Source organism: Macrobrachium nipponense, chromosome 3, assembly GCF_015104395.2.
Source record: "Macrobrachium nipponense isolate FS-2020 chromosome 3, ASM1510439v2, whole genome shotgun sequence".
Lineage (NCBI taxonomy): Eukaryota > Metazoa > Arthropoda > Malacostraca > Decapoda > Palaemonidae > Macrobrachium > Macrobrachium nipponense.
The window spans coordinates 51,430,723-51,456,224 of NC_087202.1; the positions used below are offsets into that span (position 1 = coordinate 51,430,723).

A 25,502-nucleotide genomic window follows, 5' to 3' on the forward strand; every position below is an offset into this window, starting at 1 on the left:
ATTATGAGGCAACTTTATTTCGCTGTATTTGAATAAATTCAGAGCAATTTTCTTGCTTCTAGTTAGCATAAATGAGTGTTTTTAATTGTGAAATAAGCAGTTCTAAGTATTTTTTGAGAGGGTTTAAGTATTCATGGATTTTAGCTATTTTGGGGGGGGTTGTTGTGGTACACATCCCCGCGAATACCGGGGTTCGACTGTAGCTTTTTTTTTACCAGGTAAGTAAACAGCAAGCATTGTATCAATGCTAGCAAATTTTTCTATTTCAAAGTCGTTAACATGCATTAATGTTCAACGTTGGAGAGAATATGTCCGTGTATCCCTCCTCCATTCAATGTGGGATTCAGCTATGTAATTACTTGGTAAGTTACTTACATGAAAATGACATTTCCATAATAAAATAAAGTTTCATATCATATTTACTTAGCAAGTAATTACAGAATTGGAGCCCACCCTCCTCCCCTCTGATGGACATTAGGGCACAAACAAAATTGAGCTTCCCTGCCAAGCTGTTTCCCGAGTGCTCCTATTGTGGGCAGGCCTGTCACCTACACAAAAACAGTTTAATCGCTACCACGAATTTTTAAAAGGGTGCTATTTATCAGCCAGAGGTTCATCTGCCTTTTTAACTGTCCTTTCAATTTAGTCACAGTCTAGTTTATCACTAGGGTAAATGAATGTTCTTTCTACACATCAACCCTTTATCATGTAGCACTTGATAGTAACGAACACAAGTTTTTTTCTGAAAAACTTGAAAAATGTAGTTGATGTTAATGTAAATTATTTATTATATTTTTTGTTATTGTATGCAGAGACTTGCCTTATTAGTAATCAGTTAATTTTATATATTATTCTTTAGGCTTTACAAAATTTCCATCTGCACATTGGAAGTACTATGCATTTTTCACATTTATTGTGTTTTAGAAAAGTTAAATCTTTGGGTTAAATTTTTTAATTCACTAAAATAATCTTAATTTATTGCAGCCCTCCTTGTGACTGGTGAGCTGTTCACCTTTGCCACTTTTGTTCAGCGTTTTCCTGAAGTTCTTTCGAAGATGATGATGTTCAGTGTTTGCAGTGCTTTTGGTCAGGTAAGAAAATGGTTTTGAGACTTATTTTTCTCTGTGATATAAATTAACTTGTCAGTTTGATAGGTTACTAAATAAGACATTTTTACAATGCTGTCTTTGAAACACTAGGCTGCATTACTTTCAGGGCAAATGATATTTCCACTATGAGAATTTTATAGTAACTTTTCTGAATTTTTATTTCTTTTCAGTTCTTCATATTTTTAATGGTGAGTGACTTTGGGCCTCTACCTTGTTCAATTGTGACTACCACAAGGAAGTTCTTCACAGTCTTGGGTTCAGTTCTGTTCTTTGGAAATGTATTATCAGATCGACAGTGGATTGGAACATCACTAGTATTTACTGGTAAGCTATTATTTGTTTGTCATAACTCCATTAGTCATGTACAGTTAACCCTCACCTATTAGTGGTTCAGTATTCTTGAATTTTTCTGTGGAACATTACTCTAAATTATTTGCAGAAAATTGGCCTTTTCATGAATGTTTTTGTAGAGCATGTCTAAAATATTTGCTAATTATCTTTATTTTATTCTCATGACAAAAAAATTATTTAATTATTTTCAAATACCAATGTAAACAGCAAAATATCAATAGAATGTTTTTTAAATATTCGCCAAACGATGTGTAAATTGCAAACACAAAGCTCACAGGAAAGAAAATGTTACCTCTTTCTGCTGTATATGTTTAAAAAAAACAATAAGACTTGAATACAGTATGAAAGAAAGTGTGCATGCCTGAATGTAAGGTTAACTTGATTATTTTTTTCCTTGGTAAGAGTAACAGTTGTAAGAGTGTTCACGCGCAGCTGTAAGCCATATATTTTTAAGGGTAATGATGTAAGATGACTTTTGAATTATATTAAAGTGTTGTAGGATGATAGTTTAAAGTGTATTTGTTGTGTGACCTATTAACCCCCACAGCTATTCTTGGGCGGTTGTGGTCCCTAATCCCCACAAATACTGTGGGGTCGACTGTATTACATATTTGGAATGAATTTTACCTACTTTTAAAGTTAGCTTATATCTTTGTGCTCTTAAATGCTGTTGGCATTAAAAAAAAAAGCATGGCTGTCCCAGTTAGAATTGTCTGAAATTACATGTTTTCTTCACCAGGTTGCATTAAAATGTTTGTGTTCTTGTCAGAATTCTTTCTGCTCAATCCTTGTCCTTGTGGTATAATTCTACTATAATCAGTTTGGATATTTCTGGCTTTATTTCCTGTTTGGTATTGTAGTTGCTTTGTCTTTGAGCTATGTCATCTACAGCTAGCAGAGCTAGAAGTGCTAGGCTATGTAGGGATGAGTTTTGCATTAACCAAATGTATTTGGTTAGCCATAATGGCTACACGGTGGGAGTGTGTGCCACGTAGGGATAACGGTGTGATTTTTCTTGTTGTTGTGAAGAATGTGATAATTGATTGGATGAGAGAATGAATAGTTTTATGAGGTATTGGAAGATGTGAGAGGCTGATAGGTTACATAGGCTCTTGGTTTGGTCCTGCCATAAACCGGCTCCATCTGTTCCTTCAGCCAGCTTTGCCGCTTCTCTCAATTCTCCATTGGTTGACAAATCTGATTCCTCTCGCACTCCCACTCCACCTTCTAATGCTTCCTGTATGGTTCAAGAGAATAGTTTATTGTTATCACCAGTTAGACATTTAACCAAGTATATGGTAGCTAAAGATTGTGATTATTTTGATAATGAAGGTTTTTTTTTTTTTTGCAAGAGGGAAGGTGATTTCAAAGCCTTGTGTGTCTGTAGCCCACCCTCTAAACTGCCCTTCATCATTTGGTCTTCTTCACTGACAAGGATCCACAGCGTTTCTTGGGATGGGGATCTGTGCCCTTTGCCACCTCTCTCTCTCTCTCTCTCTCTCTCTAACTATCTGCCATCTTGAAATTGATACATTCTTTGAAAGATTTATTTGTATGATGTTCAAACGGTTACTCACCCAGCACCATCTTTTATTGCTTCAATTTCTGATGTTAACCCTCCCATTCTTACTCAGTTCCCACCTCTCTTGCCTTGTATTCATCACCTTTTGTCTGCTGTACTTAATTGTACTAGCAGCCCTTTCACTTCCACTGCTTTTTGTGAAATATAAATGACTCCTGCTTTTACCTTAGCCAGATTGTGTCTCAAGTCGAAACATTCATCTTTTGGCTTTGCTGTTAAAGTGTAAGCTGAGTGAACACTCCCTTCATTCTCTCAACCAATCGTCTCCCTCCCAGCTGTGTTGTGAGTCATCAACACCTTTCCAGCTGCCTATTGTTTCTCTTCCACATCCTGTGATGTCATCAGTGCTATCCTGGGTTCATTAATCTAATTCTTATGAGGATTTACTGGCTCCTGCCACCCCAGTTCTTCCATTTGACCTGTTGGATTTTAACCCCAAGTCAGAAGATTCTCCTTCAGTATTTTAAGTGCTTGTTGGATCCTGCTGCTTCACACTACCCTCACCTTTTACCAAAGATGAACCAATTGATTGGCGATCGCTTTTGTCTGCTTCTACCTCAGCTCTAGTCCAGGCTAGTAAGAAGTTAAGTGATATCGAAAGCTATACTGTACTCTGTATAGTATTTGATTGGAATGCAGTGGCTTCTGTTTCCTCTTTATGAAACTTCAGAGAGCTTCTTATGATTACACAGGAGCATTACCAGATCTTTATCCTTCTCCTGTTCAAGATGCTAGTTTTTTAAAGTTGCTGGACCCAATGAAATGTAGAGCTCTTGAAACCGGTAAGGTAATTTGGACTAATGGTGAGGCATTAGTACTCTTTAGCTCAGTCTGTCACTTTATTGAAGCCCTCAACTTTGAGGAACTTGCACTTGTTACAATTATTGATTTGCAAAACAACACTTTACTCTTGAAGGAAAAATGGTTTTTGATGAAGAGTTGGAGTTTTTGCCTTGCCGTGATTGAGCTATTTCAGACACTTCAGGCAAATTGTCACATGTTTACTAATTCAGTTTTAAAGGGGGAGCAATTGTGTTCATATTTGTCTTGTAAAGTAGCTCCAGGCTCAACGATCAGTAGCTGTTTTTATGCTTCTCATCAGCTTCTACTTAATCCTGAGGTATTTAAAGCCATTGCTGATGTTTTAGATCAGGAAAGTAGAGAATTCTTAGCTCAAACTTTAACTAAATTTCACACACTATTTCGAGCCAGATCATGTTTTAGCTCTTCCTCTTCGTAAGCTATTTTGAGGTATCAAAATCTCACACTGTAAGGGATAGAATCATAGAGGCAACCACAACTGATGGTTTGAGCCCTCAAGAAGGTACAGTAGGAGATCATCTACAGAGCTTTTGAAGTGTCTGGTAAAGCTTCGGAGCTGAACCTTGGATGGTGAAGGTTCTCAGGGAAGGATATGTCATACAGTGTGTGTACCATCATCATGAAGAGAGATTCCAAGCATGAGGAGATCATACAGTTATTACACAAGGAGACGATCGAGTCAGTTTTAGAGCTGTCACTGGGGCTTTACAGTCACCTTTTTCATGTTCCCAAGACCTCAGTGGGGCTGGAGGCCAGTATTAGATGTTTCCAGTTTCAACTGGTTGGTATGTTTGACTCCATCAAACCAGTTTAATTCTGGCCGCTATCCAGAAGGAAAACTGGATGATTTTTGTCGAAATGCGAGATGCACAAGTCCACATCCTGAATCCTGATTCATTCTAAGTCAAGGAAATTTCTACTTTTTCTTTGAATGGAAGGTCTAACAGTTCAAAGCTCTGTATTTTGGTTTGAGCACAGCACCACAAACCAGTAGCGTGATGGAGTTATCTGCTTGGAATCTGGATGCTCTTATACTTGGATGACTGGTTAGTTGTCACCAGCTCATTTCAGGTGATCTTGTAAACGATTGTCTCTTGTGGCTAGCCTCGATGTTAGACATTCTGATCAGTGTCAACAAGTCTACACTTCTTCCATCCCAGTTGATTGTTTATCCAGGGATGAAGATCAATTCTATCTTTTCAAGGTTTTTTGTCTGAAAAAGGAGTAGACAATTTTCTATCACTTTTAAGAGAATTCCAAATGGCCTCTTTAGATAAGTTTGTCAACATGGCCTGCCTAAGAATGAGCCAAATTCAATTTTTTCTCAAGAACTCTTGGACAGGTCTTGTCATCCAGCTTCATTTTCAGTAGCAGTTCCTCCAGATCTTTTGACTCCATTCATGGGAAGATTTGTCAAGACTGTTGATGGTTCTTGGTCGAGACCTCAAGAGTCCAGCTTTAATTGTCTACAGATGCATTGGTGTCAGGTTGGGGAGCCATTCTGGGATACATTGAAATGTCAGGGAGCTGGACAGTAGAATCAGGCTCAAAGACAAAGTCTGTACTGTGCTCACTTGAGAGTCTGAAGAGAAGGCTCTCTACACTGCTAAGTCTATGAGTACACCCATATATTTTGCTGATGGGGAAAGAGATCAAACTTCTCGCAATTTTCCACGATCTTAACTTCTGGCAAAAAGTGAGGTGGTGATTCTCACCTTGGAGCAAGTAAGCCTGGAAAGTATATATTTTTCAGATCTATCAAATGCTTGAATTCATTCTTTCTGATAGACTTCTTCCTTTCTTGAAACGAGTTTGAAGTACAAACTCATTTAACAGGGAGAGTTCAATCACCAGTCTCCAACCACTTCTTTTTCCACTAGGAAAAGAAGACTGTATATCCCTGGAAACTGGCACCTCCATCTCGGAACCAGATTGCCTTTCCCAATAACACCCATGACCTTCAAAGTTGCCCTCACATCCCGAGATGAGACACCTGTCACAGTGAAGTTTGACAGTGTGTTCAACCCAAGTTAAGCCACAAGGAACCCTGAAGAGAATCCTTTGTGACAGACTCTTCAGGCACCAACCTTAGTAGTAGAGAAGTAAGTACCTTCTCGGCAAAGTCCCTTAAGAAGTTATTCATCAATCTACAGTCTGACAAGTCCAACACAAAAGTAGTTGTCTGCATCCTTCCTTGGTGAATGAGTAGTGGGGGAAAGGAGCCTGCTGGACAATAAGGAACCCCTTGACTAGCAGATCAGAGTTCATATTGTTTAAGTCATCAAAGTAAGCTGAGACTAGGCAACCTGACCAACAGTTTTACTTAAGGAGCACAATCAATGAAACCACAGCCATGTGTGGGTCAAGATGGCCTTCCCTAGGTACGTCCGCAAAGTATCAAAATAATCTCTTATAGATTAAAATAAGCCCAACCAGCACACTGCTTGCAGGGTACAAATGGGTACACACTTCCCCCCTGGAAAGCAGTGACTCAGTAGCGTGACCGGTTTGGTCTTGGCCTGTCATCTCGGTGGCCGCAAGTTCCATTCTCGGGCATTCCATTGAGGAGTCAGAGATGTGCATTTATGGTGATAGAAGTTCACTCTCGATGTGGTTCGGAAGTCACATAAAGTCGTTGGTCCTGTTGCTGAATAACCACTGGTTCCATGCAACGTAAAAACACCATACAAACAGACAAACAAACGAATCGTCCACAAGGATATCCACACCCCTCATAATGTCTTGCTTCTGTTTCATCTCCATACTTGGTGTGAAAAAATAAATTTAGAAATTACGTAGTTATACGGAAAAAATGTTCCGACAGCTTGATAAGTGGAAATCTGTGATTTTTGGCGTTTATTGGCACTGCTAACCAGATTTTGGTGCCGATAACCGGTTAATGGCTCCTCTGTTAGATATATATCGGCACCAATACTCTATTATCAGCGCTTATGACCGGAAATCAGCGCCACGGTGCTAGATAAACGCCATAAAACTGGATCACCAATAATGTGGACTGCCTATATCCAAAGGTCCGGTGAACGACCATGCAAGAGTTACTGACTGTTTTTCTAGGCAAGGGGTTCATAACCTTTGATACTCCAGACCCCCAATGAATTCCCCAATATGGTTCCATTACCCCCTTTGCTTAGGTCCACTGAAGTCCTATTTGTTGACAATATAACTTAATACTCAGTTTAATGCATACTTTAGATATGAATAGCTAGGAATAGAACATACAAGAAAATCAAAAGCATTTATAGTTTTATATAGAAGTTTTTTTTTACTGGCATGTATACATACATTGACACATTAAAATCGAATATATAAAAATATCCAAGCATCAAGTCCCATACCTGCCGCATGTGGTTCTCATACCTCCAAGGGGTATTGATGCCCCTGTTAAGAACCCCTGTTCTAGGCTATCTTGAATTTGTTGTCCTTGGTAGGAAGAACAGTAGGTGTTATGGTTCAAAAGTCAATGGCAACAGTTTATTCACAAAATAAAAGAAGCATTTGACCCAAGATATTTGTGACAGAGGCAAATGAGGTTCATCCTGGGAAGGCAGTGCAGATGGTTTCCCCAACCCAAGCACTGGGCCATGTGGCCCAAAACTCTTACATTTATTTTTCTTTGAAAGTCACAACTTTATAGCTGATGGTCTCAAAAGTGTAAGCAAATTGAAATAGAGAATTGTTTATAGGTGTTGCTTTTAAGCATGATGTGGAATTGTATCTTATTTCAAATGTAAGAGCCTGGCTATGCCAGTCTATTTTTACCACTTATTTAACCCTGACAGGCTAGTCTAAATATACATTAGCAATACCCCAAGACTGGGCGGCAAACTTTAAGGTTGGAAAAAAAAGTAAATATGCAAATGCACATACAGTAGTACCTCGAGATACGAAATTAATCCGTTCCAAGGCGCCCTTCGTATCATGAGGTTTTCGTATCTTGGACCACATGTTACATGTAAAATGGCTAATCTGTTTCAAGCCCTCCAAAAACACCCCAGTAAATTTCATAATAAAGCTAAATTGACCTATAAACAATGAAATACTACAACAATTTGGACCATTCAATACCTAAATTAATAAAAAAATGCAAAATATAACCTGTAAAAAAAGTTTATATTAGTGTACATGGTAACAAGAAATATACTGTACGAGTGAGTGAGTGAGGCTATCTCCAAAAGTGGCGGCAGAGGAGGAGGAAGACAAACGGCAGATACGTATGTACATACGTACACTTTAAAAAAAATTACATACGTAACTATCCAAGGAAGATTGCTTCTGCCTACTTTTCACAATGTTCCTGTGTGAGCCTTTTCGGGGGGTGTCTTCTACAAATGATTGCACTTTATGAAAAGCGGCTTTAATTTCTGCCGTTTTTTTTTTTTTTTTTTTTTTTTTTTTTTTTTTTTTTTTTTTTTTTTTCACAGAATTTTAACTTTCTGTTTTTTATCACTTGGTTCTTTTTTTGCACCTCATGACTGTTGGCCCTGGTGTCCATCAAAACCCAGTTCAACCAAATGCTCTCTCTGCAACTGATTTGGGTACTGAATGTTCGGCTGCTGACCTTCAACATAAACTGAAGTGCCTTGATTATACTGGTATGCATGTTGTAAATGATTGGTCAACACCCTCTGTTCAGCAGGGAGTGGAGATTCTACCAACCTTGCAAAGTTTCCAGTTATTCCATGAGAGAGACCTTGATCACTTATCCCATGTGAGAGATCTGGTCACTTATCCCATGTGAGAGATCTGGTCACTTATCCCATGTGAGAGATCTTGGTCACTTAGCTCACGAGAGAGATCTTGGTCAATCATATCATATATGTCGTCACTCAAGAGGTGCTCTTCTCTTTCCATTTTCTGTGAAAAGATATGAGAAATTTTTTTTTAAAATACACATTGACAATCCCGAAAATGAATACCGCGTGCGTACTATAACAATGCTGGTACCGAGTGGCCAAGGCACGCCACCAAGTGTACATAGTAAATGCATGATGGGAGGGACGCTGGCCAGTAGGAGAGAAGGATCTCATGGCCGCGACTAGCATCGGGAACCAATGGGAGAGCAGGAGGATGGTGGCGAGTCTACTAGTACTAAGATGGCGGCGCGCGGCGCGAGTTTCAAAATTGTTATCCAGGTAAATCTCAGACTTTCAGAAACCTTTCGTATCTTGAAAACTTTTCGTATGTAGAGCCGTTAAATTTTTCGTATTGGCTTTCGTATCTCGAGGTACCTCTGTACTATAAGAAAAAATGATAAACTTTCTGTACCTTCCATAGGAAGGTGAATGTAAATATTTCCAACCCTATGTGGGGCCTCTTTTGCGAGACTCAAAAGTACACTAATTTGAGCAAGTTGTGTATGTTTTAATAAAATTTTTTTTACTTAATATTGCAAAATTATAATTGCAGCTTACATAATATTGTAAAAGATAATTAAAATCAGCAGCAATCCCTGAGTATATTCATGAATAGTAAATATTGACAAGCTGTATTAGGATGGGGAGATGTAGTACCTGTCAGTGTGTTATACATGTTCTTTCTAAGATTTGTTGGCATTTTACTTTGCAAAATTACCATTAGAGCTGTTTTATTATTGTTTTATACGAGCTGTTTTGTTATTGTACATATATGGACAAATACGTATACAAAATGCACTGGGAATGGGAGATGTAATACATTCCCCCATGAAATCTCAAGTTACATTAATCTCCCTGTATCCTGAGATGAGGTGCAAGTATTGCCATATGGCCCATACAAGAGATGGGAACATTTTCCCACAAAATTTTGCTCAAATGTCATGGTGCAAAGTAACAATAACTTTATGGTCTAAACAGGTGATTTTTATGTAACTATTGGGGACCGAAAGATCACTCCCTCCCCTAGAGGGTTAAGGAAGCTTTCTCATTAAGTGGTTTGGCTTATTGTCATTAGGATCAGTAGTTGCAGAGGCCTCGTTTTACTGGTGTAGATTCATTAGCCTCAACTTACAGTTCACCTCCATCTCTTGTTTCATGGTATTGTCAAGAGATGTAGACTTCTTGGATTTGACATTTTACTTTACACACCACACAGGTTTCATGGCTATAGTATTTACAAACTTACCTGGCTCTTGACACTGTACATCCCCACATACTGGATTGGATCCTTCAGTCAGCATCTAAGTACTGATTCAGACATGTATATAATTACTGGAGAAGTTATGAAACTAACTTTTTCAAGCATCATTTTTTTTATGAAAATCCATGAGGCTTAATAATTTCCTTTCTCCCAGGCCCACAAAAAATTTAAAAACTGTAGTGATACTTTAGTATTCAAATTGCATAAGAATAGTCATATAGACAAAAGACCGGTAAACCTGGGAATATTCTGGAGACAGACATATACTTATATGTGATTAGCGAGTATAAAAAACTTGGGTTGTAAATATGGTTTGTTCCGACTAAGTACAAACCGTCGGTTGTCTAACAAAAGGATATCCGCGGGAACGCGCCGCCGCTACCGCATACAAAGAGTTCAAACTTGAATCGCTGTACCTGGGTCTGGGGTAACTGCGCGGGGTGAGCCTGGGCCAGCTTGGGTAGGTCATTGTGATACCATTCTTTTCGAGGTAGCCGTCGTGTCAACACCTACTCCTGCCTTGACCCGACTTGAGATAAACAACGCATGACCGCCGACTGTAGTCTTTCTTTATCGTGATATATCTTTGACATCCTGTGCTTGAGTGCTTCCCCAGTGCCCTTTTCCTATCCTTTTATTTATCCTTTAGTATTACCTAGCATCCTAACTTCCCTGTAAGTATGGAAGGCGGATCTATGGTGGGTTTTTCGGGGAGGATTTGTGTGTGTGTTTCCGATGGCATGCGTTGCGGTACATCTTTGCCTTCTCCAACCTCGGATCCTCATCTGTGGTGTATTGCATGTAGGGGTTTTGAATGTTCCCCTGATGCATCGTGTTCAACCTGTGCGCAGTGGAATAATGATCAGTGGAGGCTCTATTATGAGGCGCATAAGAGTGTTTTCAGTGACGCTAATGTTGATGCCGATAAGCCTAGGCCTAGGCCGACTACTGTGGGGCCTAAGGCCGTGTGTGAGGAGGATAGTGCCCAATTGGAGAACACTAGGCCTAGTAATCCTTCCTCCTTATTAACGGGGGACCCAGTTAGTGAGCCTAGTGTCCTTCCCAAGAAACTTAGGCTAAAGAAACCTTCGTCGTCGGGGGCTAGGAAAGCAGGTAAGAGGAAAGAAGCTACCTTAGGGGCTGGGATCCATGTTCCTGCCTCGAAGCGTAACAAGAAGGGGTCTTCAACCGAGAGCTTGTTCCCGCCTAGCCTAAAGGCCGAACTATCTAGGTATGACCGTAGCAGTACCGAGACACAGCCGGGTGCCAAGGTAACCCCCTCCCGTTCCCTCGGGCACAATCCAGTCCAGACCCCAGGAGGGATCCGGTGACGGACCTGATGCCTCACCCTCCCATCCTGAGGACAGTGCTAAGGAGCCCGGAACGGGACCCAACTCGCAGGAGCCGGAGGCCCCCTCCCCTCCAGAAGTTGCAGCAACCCGACGCAAGAAGCCAGCCAGCCACAACGCTCGTAGGAGGAGCATTAATGGAGACCTTTCGATGCCGCAAGGCCTAGGTCGCGCTGAGAGACCAGTGCCAGCGTTGATGCCCGAGAAAGCTAGGCCTAGGCCTGAGCCTAGTACCTCCGCACCACCTCCATCAGTTAGCCTAGGTACAGTGGGGGACCAGGTCCTCACTCCCGCACTGGACATTGCAAACCTGGTCAAACAGGCGGTGGAGGACTACTTAAGCTCCAAAAAGGAGGTTTCCCAGCAAATGGAGAAGAAGAACACCAGTCTAGAGGAGTCTGCCCGAAAGATGGAAGAAGCCAGGAAGAAGTTCCTTTTGGAAAAGAAGTCAGAGGAACTGTTTCCAGATTTGGGTGACAGTTCTGACTCTGATTCCGAGCCCGATTCATGCTCCGAGGGGGAGCCCGATTCTGACGGCAGTCAGACTAGCTCACCTGCGGAGCCCGAGCCCTTATCATTCAACCAGATTCTGTCGTTGATTAGAAGCGCCAATGGCCTAACGGAAACTGAGGAACTAAACCAGGAGTTTCAGTCAGAGGTGCATAAGGTGCTCAACCTGAAGAATTCGCAGCCCCCCTCCGGTCAGCCTCCCCTGGAGCAAACCAGGTTTAGGCTAGCCATGGCTAGAGCGTCCCGAGAAAGCCACGACTTCACCAACTAGGGTATCGGAGAAACAGAGGTGGCTTCCTATCCCTGCTCAGGGGGCCAGCAGGTATTATAGGCCAACAGGTGACAAACTAAGGGAGTCTGCATATTCCAGGGACCTTGCAGATCTCTTAGATGTCAGTCTGGACGCCCTACAGAAAAAGCACCTCTTGCTCTCTCCCTCAGAAACCGAAGGACTCATTTGCGCTCTAGCTCTGGCCCTCGCTACGAATTCGTGGGATGGAAACGTCTACTGGGCAGCCACTTCCGCAGTTCTTACCCGAGCCCTCCAGCCTCAGCAAGCAGCAGAACTTGTCTTATCGTTTCATGCAGTGGGGTGGGATTCAAGACTCCTTCTCGCACCAAGCAGACAATTTAGCGGTCCTGTGGGCTAATATGGAGGTGAAAAGGAGAGAGAATGCCTTCAAGGAGGCCAAATCGCCAGTGGTGAGAGACCTCCTCCCGGACTTACGGAAAACCCGCTGTTCCAGAAAGACTTATTCCTGCGGAAAGAAGTTCGCAAGGCAGCGGAGAAGAAGGAGCGATCTCTCCAATCTAGGGCTCTCTCCAATTCCCGCAGCGCCACCCCTGCCATAGACCACGGCCAGCACCACAAATTAGCCAACAGGTAAGAGAAGCGCAGAGACCGGCTTTTCCCGTGCCGTAGGCGAGAGGAGAAGAAACCTTACTCTGTGTCGAAGGACAAGTTCCATAGGGAGAAGACTCGTCCCTTTCCATCAAAGGAGCCGAAGCAGAAAGGCAACAGAAGAGAGGGAGGTCCCCGCAAGAAATTCTAGGCCAGATCCTGCCCGTCAGCGGAAGGTAGGGGGTTGCTTGGCGGCCAATTGGCAGTGTGGCAGCAAGCAGGAGCGGAAGATTGGACCCTGCAGGTTATCAAGTCAGGCTACCGTCTTCCCTTCCAGTCTACACCCACTCTATCCCCTACCCCCATCCAAGTCCCTTCCTATCGACCGGACTCGGACCGCGGACGGGCCCTGGAGGAGGAAATATCCAAGCTACTTCAGAAAGGGCGTTGGAAGAGGTTCAGGATCCAGGTCCAGGGTTCTACTCCAGACTCTTCCCGGTAGAAAAGGCAACAGGGGGTTGGAGGCCAGTCATAGACCTTTCACCCCTCAACAAGTTCCTTTCTCTGACAAAGTTTCGGATGGAAACGGCAGACTCCGTCCGAGCTTGTGTCAGGGAGGGAGACTTCATGGCCTCAATAGACATTCAAGATGCCTACTTCCCAAGGTTTTCCTGTTGCCACCCCTCCTCCAGGAAATTCCTCAGGATTGTCAGCAAGGAAAAGACTCTGCAGTTCACCTGCCTGTGCTTCGGCCTTGCCACAGCCCCACAGGTGTTCACCAGGGTCTTCAAGATAGTGTCAGTTTGGGCACACGACCAAGAGGCATCCGTCTCCTCCGCTACCTGGACGATTGGCTCATCTTAGCCGAGACGGCTGCGCAGTGTGCGGATCACCTTCAGCTAGTTTTGTCATTCGTTCAGGAACTGGGAGTGGTGGTGAATGTCGACAAGTCGGATTTCACTCCCAGACAAAGGATGGTGTACCTCGGAATGACACTAGATTCATCCCTCATGAAGGCCTTCCCCTCGGAGAACAGGGTCTCCGGCTAGTATCTCAAGTGCGAGAGCTTTGGGGCCCAGCCCTCCCACGGCCAAACTCTGCCAGTCCATCTTAGGACACATGGCCTCAATAGAGAGACTAGTGCCTCACAGCAGAAGGCGTATGAGGCCGCTCAGTGGCTGTTCAAGAACAATGGTCTCCTCAGGAAGGGGACCCCAACAGCAAAATTCTTCTCTCCCAAGAAGTAAGGAAGTCCCTGGAGTGGTGGATGGTTCCTTCCCACCTCCAAGGGGGCATCTCTCTCAGTCCAAGAACCCCAGAGATTCTTCTCTTCACGGATGCATCAAAAGAAGGGTGGGGGGCGCACCTGACGGAGGAAGAAGTGAGCGGCCTGTGGTCGGAAGAAGAGGAAAGCAGCTCACTCAATGTCTTGGAATTGAAGGCAGTCTTCCTCTCCCTTCAGCACTTCCTGTCTCAACTCCAAGGGAAAACGGTGGGCCTAATGTCGGACAACTCCACGGTGGTGGCATATCTAAACAAACGGGGGGGCACAGTCTCACTGGATCTCTGTCGCCTGGCAGTACAAATCCAGGAGTTAGCAGAGGAAATGGACATCACCCTCAAGGCAAGATATATTCCAGGCAAGAAAAATGTTTGGGCGGACCATCTGAGCAGGAGGGGACAGATAATCAACACAGAATGGTCCCTCCATCAAGAAGTAGCAGATGGCCTGATAAAGAGGTGGGGCTCTCCGTCGATAGACCTCTTTGCCACCGCATGGAACAGAAAACTGCCAGTGTTCTTCTCCCCACTCCCAGACCCGCAGGCAGCGGGAGAGGATGCCCTCCTGCAAGATTGGAAGAACCTGGACGCTTACGCCTTCCCGCCTTTCCCCCTCCTCCAGAAGATTCGCTACTCACAGAACCTACGAGTAACCTTAGTAGCTCCTTGGTGGCCGGAAGCCCCCTGGTTCCCAGAAGTGCTGGAATCTCCAGTTAGGAGGAACCCGGTAAAGCCTACCAGACAGAATAGATCTCCTCGCCCAACAACGGATGCCTACACCCAAATCCGTCGGCCCTCCGCTTACACGGGTTCAGACTGTCATCAAAATCCTCCGTGGTAGTTTAGGACGTTTTTTCCAGCAGATTGTACCAGGGAAAGTGGCGACTGTTTCAAGATTGGTGTCAAGATAAAGGCATTGCCCCAGACGAGGCCACCATCCCTCAACTAGCGAGTTTTTTTCCACCACCTCAGGAAGGATAAACGACTATCCATATCGGCAGTGGAGGGTTATAGAGCGGCTTAATCAAGTATTCGCGTTGAAAGGCATGGACCTCGCTGCATCTCCAGAAATTTTGTTGCTCTTCAAGCACTTTAGGAAGACCTGTCCCCCGAGAGAGCTACGGACTCCCCACTGGGATGTGGCCTTAGTCCTGGAATCCTTGAGAGGTCCTCCCTATGAGCCCTTACATTCAGCTTCCTTGAAGAACCTCACCTTGAAGACCCTTTTCCTCTTGAGCCCTGTGGCATCTTCGAAGAGGTCAGCGAACTACACCCGCGCTGTCCTACGAGTGTCACACACCAGGCGTTGGAGGGAGATGGGTTCTCGTTTGTCCCTGGCTTTGTAGCCAAGACTCAAGACCCATACAAGCCAGAGGAGATGTTTTCCTCTTTTCCCATTCCTTCCTTCCGGGGGATTTTAACGGCTTTGACAAAGAGGAACTGATTCTATGCCCGGTCAGAGCCATGAAAGCCTACCTCAAGAGGACGAGACAGTTCAGACCGGCTATCAAACGGCTGTTCGTGGCCACGGGCAAGCATCCGAAAGAGGTGGCTAAGAATACCATCTCCTTCTGGATCAGACAAGTTATAAGAAGGGCCTACGAAAACAAGGAAGTACCAATGCCAAAGGTGAGGGCTCACGAAGTTAGGGGCATAGGCTCCTCTATGCTCTTCAGGAAGAACCTCTCAGTGGGTCAGGTATTGAGAGCAGGCACCTGGAAGAGTCAAACCACCTTCACCTCCTCTACCTACGAGAAGTTACGTTCAATCTCTAGAGGTGTTTCTCTCTGGGCCCCATTGTCGCAGCAAGAGATCCTCTAGGCATTGGGTCACCCGCACTGCTACCTCAATTTGGAAATACACACACACACACTCCCAGCAATTCCCGCTAAGTCTGGCCGAATGTAAGGGGTATGATGTGAGTTTCCTGGTAGTATCCTACGTATGACTGTACTGTCCATGACACGACTTGGCCCACTACTGACTTACCTGGAGAGTATAATGATGGCTAAGAATCCTTCAGGAACAGCTCTCTGAGTGAGTATTAGTACCATAGGTTAGGACAACAGCCGGAGCCCCTTGGGTTCTCCCCTATTGAATCCTTACCGTGTAAAGTGTCATGAGGAGTAGGGGTCTGGGTAACATCAGGATCGTGTGAAGTTATTGGCGGCTCTTCAAAGGGTGCATTCAGGTCACTCACCTTCCCATCCTCAGTTCGAGTCTCCTTTTGTTAGACAACCGACAGTTTTGTACTTAGTCGGAACAAATGTAATTTTGTCGAAAAATTATTTTTTCCTATATACAAACCTAAGTTGTCTAACGGATTAATGGCCCTCCTCATCCACCCCTCATTGAGTTATGGCCCCCCTTTTGAAGAGTGTGTCTGTTTAGACTAAGTATTCTAACGGCTCAAAGAATGGTATCACAATGACCTACCCAAGCTGGCCCGGGCTCACCCCGCGCAGTTACCCCAGACCCAGGTACAGCGATTCAAGTTTGAACTCTTTGTATGCGGTAGCGGCGGCGCGTTCCCGCGGATATCCTTTTGTTAGACAACCTAGGTTTGTATATAGGAAAAAATAATTTTTCGACAAAATTACTTATTTTTATTAAATTTGTTTTGACATTTCCGAGATTTTTATGTTACCTGTTAATAGAAAAGCTTATAATCTTTTCCTTCACCAGGTTTAACCCTAGATGCCATCTATGGAAAGGCTCCAAAAAAGGAAGTGGTGGAAGTGAAGGCAAGTAAAGAATAAATGTATAATGTTTGCATTCAGGGATCTCACACAAACATTACTCCCTTCTTATGTATTTTTTAAGTGACAATGTGTGGTCATGTTTGCTGGTGTAGAGTGATATGAAACTTCATTGTGGATGATTGTTATTTTGTTTGGTTTACTGTTGAAATATATTTATTTATATTATGGAATACACTCATTTTTTTTAGGCATGGTGAATGTTGTATGATTTTTTTTAGGCATGGTGAATGTTGTATGAGAAAGAAGCTTTACGATATTAATTCATCCATGACAACATACAGCTTGTTCAGCTGGAACTAAGGATGAGGAGGAACATAGAAAATTTTGTATGTTGGCAGTTTATAATGAATTTTTTTATTTTGAGATATTGGTGTTGAAGATGACAATGCTTTTATAGTTTTTTACAAAGCAAAAAGTACTGTATGCAGCACTTGCAGTGTAGTAATGAACTGGCACTATTAATCGTCCAACTTACATCCATCCCGTACATATTGTTGATGCTGCAGCAAGTACATTTGTATAAATTAAAATTTATTACTCTATTTACCAACTTGGTCTCATTTATGTATTGATAGTTACGTACTAATGTATTTTTTTATATGAATTATCTTTTGATTACTCAACATAATGTAGTAAAATTGCCCAGAGAATTAAATATGTGGACTTTTTCTTCCCTTTTTTCCCCTTACCATGTGAACAGAAGACTGTTTTTGAAGAAAGATTTTGAACCATTCTTTTGTCATCAGCTGTAGCTGCAGTTGTAGTTTTCATAATTTTGGCTGCTTTTTTCTATTGGTGTCCCTTTTCTGCGCTTGCGTATAAAATTGTGATGATGAATTACTAAAATTTTTTTTACCTAATTACTGATATTTTATTGTAATTTTAGGAGTATTCTGCTCCCTTACAAAAATAATGTAGTACGGTATTACTTTCAATTGATTCAAATTTCAATTATTACTTCTGAACAAATCCTTTGGGTGAGCCCCATGAGTATCAAAATGACTGTCATCTCAGTACTCTAATTAGTAATGATATTACACTAAGGCACTTCTGTTACTATGAGAATTAAAAATCTTGACATGGTAATTTTTTAAACAGTTCAACAAATGAATCACAAGAGATATGGTAAAACTGACTGACCATACATTTGTGTAAATTAATCTTTACAATTTCCATCAATTTTCACATTTTTATTTGTATCTGATATTCATTAAGACTGAAAATATTTCTTGAATAATCAGTTGTTATCCCAAGTATTATTACGGACATGGCAAACTGATTCTTTTTAAGTAAAGTATATACTTAGGAAATTGTTCTTGAGTTTATTAGTTACAACAGTATAGTAATTAAACCATTAGAGTACATGAATAGAATACTGTACACCAACCTATGGTCCGCGGACTGGTGCTGGTCCGTGGTGTACGATTTGCTGGCCCACCAAATTGCTTTACTCGTCACTTATCATTTTATTCATAATCTAGAAAAATAATAATCTGTCAAACTAACTTTATGTATTTTTATTTCAAGTAAGTAGCTTATATAAAAAAATGAAATACGTATATTGAGTGTGAACTATTAACTGTATAATGGCCACAGGGTTAATAGTATTAATGATGATGAAGACAGTGCAATGGAATGTAACGCAACAGCTAATATTACAGGTCACTCCGCCAGTGATTGTGTGAACAGCATGATGAAGGAACATGCAAGCCACCAACTAAAAGTGTAAAAAAAAATGAGCTAACGGTATTTTTGTTCAGAATTATGATTCTTTGTATATAAAATTTGGGTTTACTAAAATAAATGAAGGTGAATGTGACCAACCCAAGTACATAGTATGTGGCATTATTCTTTCTAATGATGCAATGAAACTGTCCAAGCGTAAAAGACATTTAAAATACAAATCACAGTGAACTAGCAGTGAAACCTCAGGAATATTTTGAAAGAAAGCTTAAGGAACTTAGTGTGAAAGAAAAAGCCTCTAGAAATTTCTCTCTCCAATTCAGCCTGCAATGAGAGCTCTTTAGTGTCACTTCACATTGCAAAAGCTAAAAAGTCTTACAGCATTGGAGGAGACTTAGTAATGCCATTGGAGGTTCTTTCCATCTCCTCAACTGATTATGATGTTCATATTTCATCCTTTGTTGTCATTTTCATGCTCTTAAGATATAACTCGACCCATTTGACCAAACCCTTCTCACCAAGTATGGTCCTTCTTATTTGTCACACATTTTACTTAGAGTTACTCTTAAATCTTTCATTAACTTACCTAGTCTCCACATCTGCTGCTCCTCACTTAAAATAACAAATTTTCTAAGACAATTTGTATTTTCCATAGCTACAAACCTGAGGTCTTAACAATAGGATCCAGCACCTAGCTGGATCTGGTTAAATCACAGATGAAAAGCAAGGAATCTTGTGAGATCTGGCAATGCGTGCATATATCGAGTGAAAAGTGGTCAAGGACCACACACCCACACTACAGCGTTCAGTCTTTCCCAATTCAGGATGTCTTTAGGAAGACGGAGGGGCGGCTAGAGGTGGGCAGTACAATGTGAAGACCTCAGGTTTGTAGTTATGAAAAATACAAATTGTCTTGGAAAATTTGTCGTTTGTTCATAAGTGAACAAATCTTTGGTCTTAACAATAGGATAGACTTATACTTGGAGGGTGGTACAGACATCTTAAACGGGCTGGGTGCCTACTCACAAGTCCAGCTCCAGAAGAAATATCTACTGGAGAAGGACTGATGCCCATGAGAAGCTAGATACATTGATTCCAATGACTCAGTCACTGAGCAACGTACAATGATATATGGGACGAATCATAGTATAAGGAACTAGAGAGAAACTGACTGTCCAATAACAAACCAACGCACCAGGGTTCATTACCACTCCCTACTCCCCCTTGCTAAGGAGCGGAGTATATGCTACTGAGCAGAGAGTTGGTTATTTGCATACCAAGCAGCCAAACTATCAGTATGACTACCTTGCCTGTATCAGACCAGTCCAGTGAATGACGTGTCTATTCCTCAACCCACCTGAAGGAAGAAGGAAAGGTACAAGAGGAAGAAAGAGACCAGCCAACTCACTCATTCTCTCATCCACACAATCATCTTGGGTAAGATACAAATGTGCCCTGTTAAGGGCAATGATGAGTTACACAATCTGTTGGGCAGCCACCGCAGGAAAACGTGTCCATAGATCTGTGGGCAACATCCTTATGATAGAAGGAGGTGAACGTGGACTGGCGCAACCAAGTACCAGCGCTCAGCACTCTATGAACAGTCAAATTCTTCTTGAAAGCCAGAGAGGGACCAATACCCCTAATGTCATGTGCTCTAGCCTGCTCAGACGTGGTGGTGGAATCATCAAGAGTCAAGTATGCCTGTCTGACGGCTTCCCATATCCAGAAAGAGATTGTATTCTTGGACACCTCTTGGACACCCCGTGCTAACAAAAAGCCTCAACAGCCTGGCCTAAGATGCCGTGTCCTTTTAAGGTAGCAATGCAGAGCCCTGACGGGATACAACAAAAGCTCTTGAGAATCACCGCCCACAAAGTCATCCAGTGATGGAATGGTAAAGGAGGCAAATGTATCATCATGCACCAAGGGATTCTGGGTCTTAGCCACGAATTCCAGGACAAATTTGAAGGACACCGACCCCCAACCCCTGGTGTGCTTCACATCATGGCTCAGACCGTGCAGCTCCCCCAGTTTCTTTGAAGATGCCAAGGCCAGGAGGAAAACCATTTTGAGTGTCAAGTTCCTGTCTGACGAACGACACGAAGGCTCACGTGGAGCTTTAGTGAAACTTCTCAAGACCAAGGAAACATCCCATGTCGGGGGCTTGAGCTCTCTAGGAGAACACAGACTGCTCAAACCCTTTAACTAGCAAGGAAAGTTCCTAGGATGAGAGATGTCGATACCTCTAAGACGTAACACTAAACTCAGGTCCGCCCTGTAGCCTCAAATGGCGGAAACAAACACCTTTTTCATCTCTGAGGAAGGTCTAAAAGTCTGCCATGTGCTGAATAGAAGTTCCGAGTGGAGAAAAACCCCATTTACGACACCACTCTCAGTAAATCGGCCACCTGCCTTGGTAAACTGCTGAAATTGACCTTCTGAGACTGCTGGACATATATGTCCTGCTGTCCTCTGAGAAAAGTCTCTCACTTGGAGGAGGCACTTACAGCCTCCAACTGTGAAGAGATGGATTCTACTGACTGGTGGAACCTTTCTATGTGTGGCTGACGCAGAAGATGCCGCCTGGGGGGAATTTCTCTTGGTACCTCTAACAACAAACAACAACAACAGTAGATCCGGAAACCATTCCGCCTGCGGCTACAGAGGGGGTACCAGTTATCCTGAGACTCGGCAAACTCATCAACCTGTTTAGGACTTGACGAATCAAACAAAATGGAGGGAAGACATACACCTCCAGGTTGTCCCAGGGATGTTGGAACACGTCCTCGCTAACGCCAGAGGATCTGAAACCACCAAACAGAATATCTCCACTTTCCTGTTGAACCAGCTTGCAAAAATGTCCAGCATGGGTCTCCCCCAAACCTGGAAGAGCTTGTCTGCTGCTACCTGATGAAGAGACCATTCTGTGCCTAGTATCTGATCCTGATGACTGAGCTTGTCTGCAACCACATTCCGTTTGCCTGGGATATACCTGGCTGAGAGCTCTACCGAATTGCTGACCACCCACTGGTGAACCTCAACAGTCAAGGTGTGAAGTTGACGTGAAACCAAGGCCCCCTGCTTGTTCAAATAAGCGACCACCGTGGTGTTGTCCATGAGAACAACAAAATGAACCTCTACTTTCTCCCAAAATTCCTTCGGACCCAGAAAGGCTGCCTGTAACTCTTAAAACGTTGATGTGCTGCTGTTAGTCCTCCAAACTTCAAACACCAGAGGAAAAGAGGCCGCCTAAATAAGCAAGCCAACCTGCAAGGGAGGCGTCTGAAAACAGAAGGAAGTCTGGGGGAAGAGAATGCAGAGGAACACCCTTCAAGAGATTCCGGTCATCACACCACCAACGAAAGCGCCTCAGTGGCGTGGTTGGTATGGTATTAGCGTCCCACCTCGGTGGTTGCGGGTTCGATTCTCGGCCATTCCATTGAGGAGTGAGAGATGTGTATTTCTGGTGATAGAAGTTCACTCTCGACGTGGTTCGGAAGTCATGTAAAGCTGTTGGTCCTGTTGCTGATTACCCACTGGTTCCATGCAACGTAAAAGCACCATACAAACAAACAACCACCAATGAAGGTTTTCTCTCACTTCTACCCACGAATGAGATCGACAACTTCAGTAAAGGAAGACAAAAACTCTTGCGTGTCTCCCCCCTGCTCTGACAACGGAGACCGACGACGAGAAGAATGAGGCTTATCCAGTGCACCTTCTTTGTGTAAACTAACAGAAGAGCCAGCAGCCAAACAGCCCGAAACGCCAACCAACCTATCTGGGCTGGATCCAAGCGCCAACTTCTGCAACGAACCAACCACAACACTAGGAATATCACTATGCACACTCCCAATACATGACTCGCGTACATGGCCACGTACGTGCACGTGCGGGGCGGATACACGTACATACAAAGGAGAAGCGTCTTGAACACTCGAAATAGAGTCGAACCCCAGGAAGCATCAAGGGGAGGCCAGATAAACACTCTTGCTGCACTATTTCTGTGCTCACAACCTTCGATCTCTTGATAGACGCCTTGAGATCCTTACGGTGATGAATAGGCCTTGGTGTTGGAGAAGCAGAAGAATCTGCAATATGTGCATGAACGTATGAGGTTGCAACACACTTGCGACTCGATGCAGAGGACAGGGAATGAATCACTAGCACTCGCAGAAACATAGGCATGCCGCTCCTCACTCGCAGACGAAGAAAAGGCAAAGTCCTTAACCTTACAAAGCTGATACGCCGACGCGGCGGAGATGGGGGAGAAGGAGAGGGGGACAGCACTGACTCCTTACACAATCTCTTTGCAGAAGGCAGGGGCGACGCAACATGCTTGCTTCCAGTCCTTCCAGATGACATGGCAGCAAACCTATCTTCCAAAACAAAGTCCAATCTCTTATGAACCACCTGACATAAAGCCTCAGACAGATCAGCAAGAGCAGGGGGCCAAATGACATGGAAGGTATGTGCAGCGAACTGGATTTGGCAGCGATGACGTCACGGGAGCAAACGATGACGAAACAGATGAGCGAGGCAGTGCAGTGTAAGAAACTGGGAGTGACTTCAACGATGGAAGTGACATCACTAGGGCTGCTGACATCACGGCTTCCCCTCGACCCAAGGAGAAAGCAGACACCACTGGCGGAGGGCTTACAAAATGGCTGACCCTGTGATGTCACCAGCAGCGCTGATGCCACGGCTTCCCTCTGAGGAGGGGGGAGGCAAGCATCCAAGAAGTGTGTCAGCAAACCCTCCAGAGGGTGGACCCCGTAGCGACAAGCGACCCCCAGAGCGCTGCCATTTTGGACGCCTCCAACTCTGAAACAAAAGAAACTGATGAAAAAGCCTCCTCCCTCTTGGGAAGTAATTCAAGTCCTGAGGGAGAGGAGATGACATTACTTAACAAATTAATGGAAGAAAAGGAAGGAGACAAAGGCACTACACTACCATGGGTTGTGACTGCAGCAGGAGAAGCATAGGGAAGAGGAGATGAAAATCCCTCCCACAAAGGAAGGGTAGAAACTCTACGATGCTCCCTCTTACTATAAAATAACTTCCACTGCTCTCTAGGCCATGCACGACATTCCGTGCAGGGATTCGTTATGGTACAAACGTTAGAACGACACCTACTGCAAGTCTTGTCAGGGTCTGTCCTGAAGAAGCCAAAAAATGGGAACACGGGAAACCATGAGTACCTGGGCGCACACGTAGTCAAGGCCGAGAAGGAGCAGAAGAAGCCATAATACAAGCACACACACACACACACACAGAACCACAAGCAAAAACGGGCAATGAACCGGGTAAAAGGCCGATAGAGGGCAACCTCAACTCTTGCCCAGGCGGTTAAGAAAAAGACTGAACGCTGTAGCGTGGGTGCGTGGTCCTTGACCACTTATCACCTGATATATGCATGTGTTGTCAGATCTCACAAGATTTCTTGCGTTTCATCTACAATTTAACCGGATCCAGCTAGGTGCTAGAAAATTATCCTATTGTTAAGACCGAAGGTTTGTTTGTGTATGAACAACTTAATCTTGCCTTTACAAATCTTCATTATGTACTCCCTTGGGGATATGCCAGCGCTTTTATGTACTGATATGTTATAAACTGACACACCCTTACCTAGCCACAAATCCCATCCATTCTCTTTCAGTCATCATTTGTAACAGTTCACTAAAATAGCATGTAGGAAGTTGTCAGTACATGCTCTATCCCTCACTCTCTCAACATTTGCTCAAATGGTCTTCCAACAAACTTAGACCTACTGCCACTCAACATTCGCACAGGCCTTTTCACGTGCAGGCAACAAACCTGTACTGACCAACCTCGTTACATTTGCACTTGTCTTATTTTCTTCACAGGTATGCAACTTACAAACTTTCTTTTGTGGTCCACCATCACTACTGCTCCTACATTCCCTCTTGCAGTTAGTGGGAAGGAAACACAATCAATTTCCACTAACTCACACAGCTCTTTCATACTTAACCTCAGTACAGGCGGGCTCACATGTACTCTGATACTTTCCTTGCTGACACTCTTCATATGTAGTCACCAGTCACAACATCGGCACAAATTATCCTCAAATGTGGCAAAAACATTCTCTTTCCTACACTCCACCAACTTAAAGCTCCCCATATGGCCACATCGATTGTTTACTAGCTTACACATTCCTACAGCACCGCTTTCCGAAAACGCAGGCACAGACACCAACTCACCCAACCACTCAAAAGGTAGGTTATGCATTCGCACAAGAAAAATCTATCAGCAAACTTCTTGTAGTCTCTCAAGACTGAAGGCCATAACCTTAACAGTGTTCCCTCTCTCACACAGGTTCTCAAGTTACTAATAGAAAAATGTCCTCACTGCATTCTTTCCACATCCTCCAAAGTCAGCAACTTGCTATCACTCCCACTGACTTCTAGCACATCTTCCTTTTCACTCTGACTCTTACTAAACCCTACAAACTTAGCCATACAGACCTACTCATTCTGTATCTTGGCTACTACTAATCCTCCTTCAACAACAATCCTTTCTCCTTATCCACAGTCAACTTATTCATTCTAAAAACAATTTATTCAAAGTAGGAAACAACAAGCCATTTGTTTGTTTCCTAACACCACAGACCTGCACTCTACCTCCAATTTTCTCCCTTTAACTTTCAACTTTACCTCTTCCCATCCTGAAATCTTTCCTGTTATCCCTTGTATTGGGATATTTACAATTCTTTTTTCAATACTCCAGCTCATCCTTGGTATATCTCTACCAACTTGTGCATTTACTAAGGAAATCTGTATCCCTGTATCTCCTAATCCACAATATTGACCATGGTTTATGCTAAATACTATTGTCATTTTATCACTGCTATCATGTTCGCACTGATACACCTCAGTCTCACTTATCAAACAAACTTTTTTTCCATTTCCTGCCCCTCACTCCCAACCCCCTGGTCATCTACTACTAACAACACAGAAGTTTTTGATTCCCTAATGCTTTCTTCCTCCATACACTCCCTTTCATAATTCTTCCTCTCAACAACCCAGTTATAGTGCACAATCATCCCTTTTCATT

At 43.3% G+C, this 25,502-nt stretch overlaps 1 protein-coding gene across 4 annotated transcripts in view; it reads left to right on the forward strand.

The window, feature by feature from the left end:
* The window catches only part of LOC135221768 (solute carrier family 35 member B1-like), a 120,098-nt gene extending 102,688 nt beyond the window's left edge, over window positions 1-17,410 (forward strand). For 2 of the 4 annotated variants that reach the window (XM_064259585.1, XM_064259587.1), the window contains exons 7-9: window positions 985-1,091; window positions 1,280-1,433; window positions 16,666-17,410. In XM_064259585.1, coding sequence (XP_064115655.1) covers window positions 985-1,091; window positions 1,280-1,433; window positions 16,666-16,739 — 335 coding nt within the window. In that variant the 3' untranslated portion in view covers window positions 16,740-17,410. The remainder of the gene's footprint in view (window positions 1-984; window positions 1,092-1,279; window positions 1,434-16,665) is intronic. The other 2 variants (XR_010316087.1, XM_064259586.1) reach the window with 2 other exon arrangements.
* The last annotated feature ends 8,092 nt before the right edge of the window (window positions 17,411-25,502 follow it).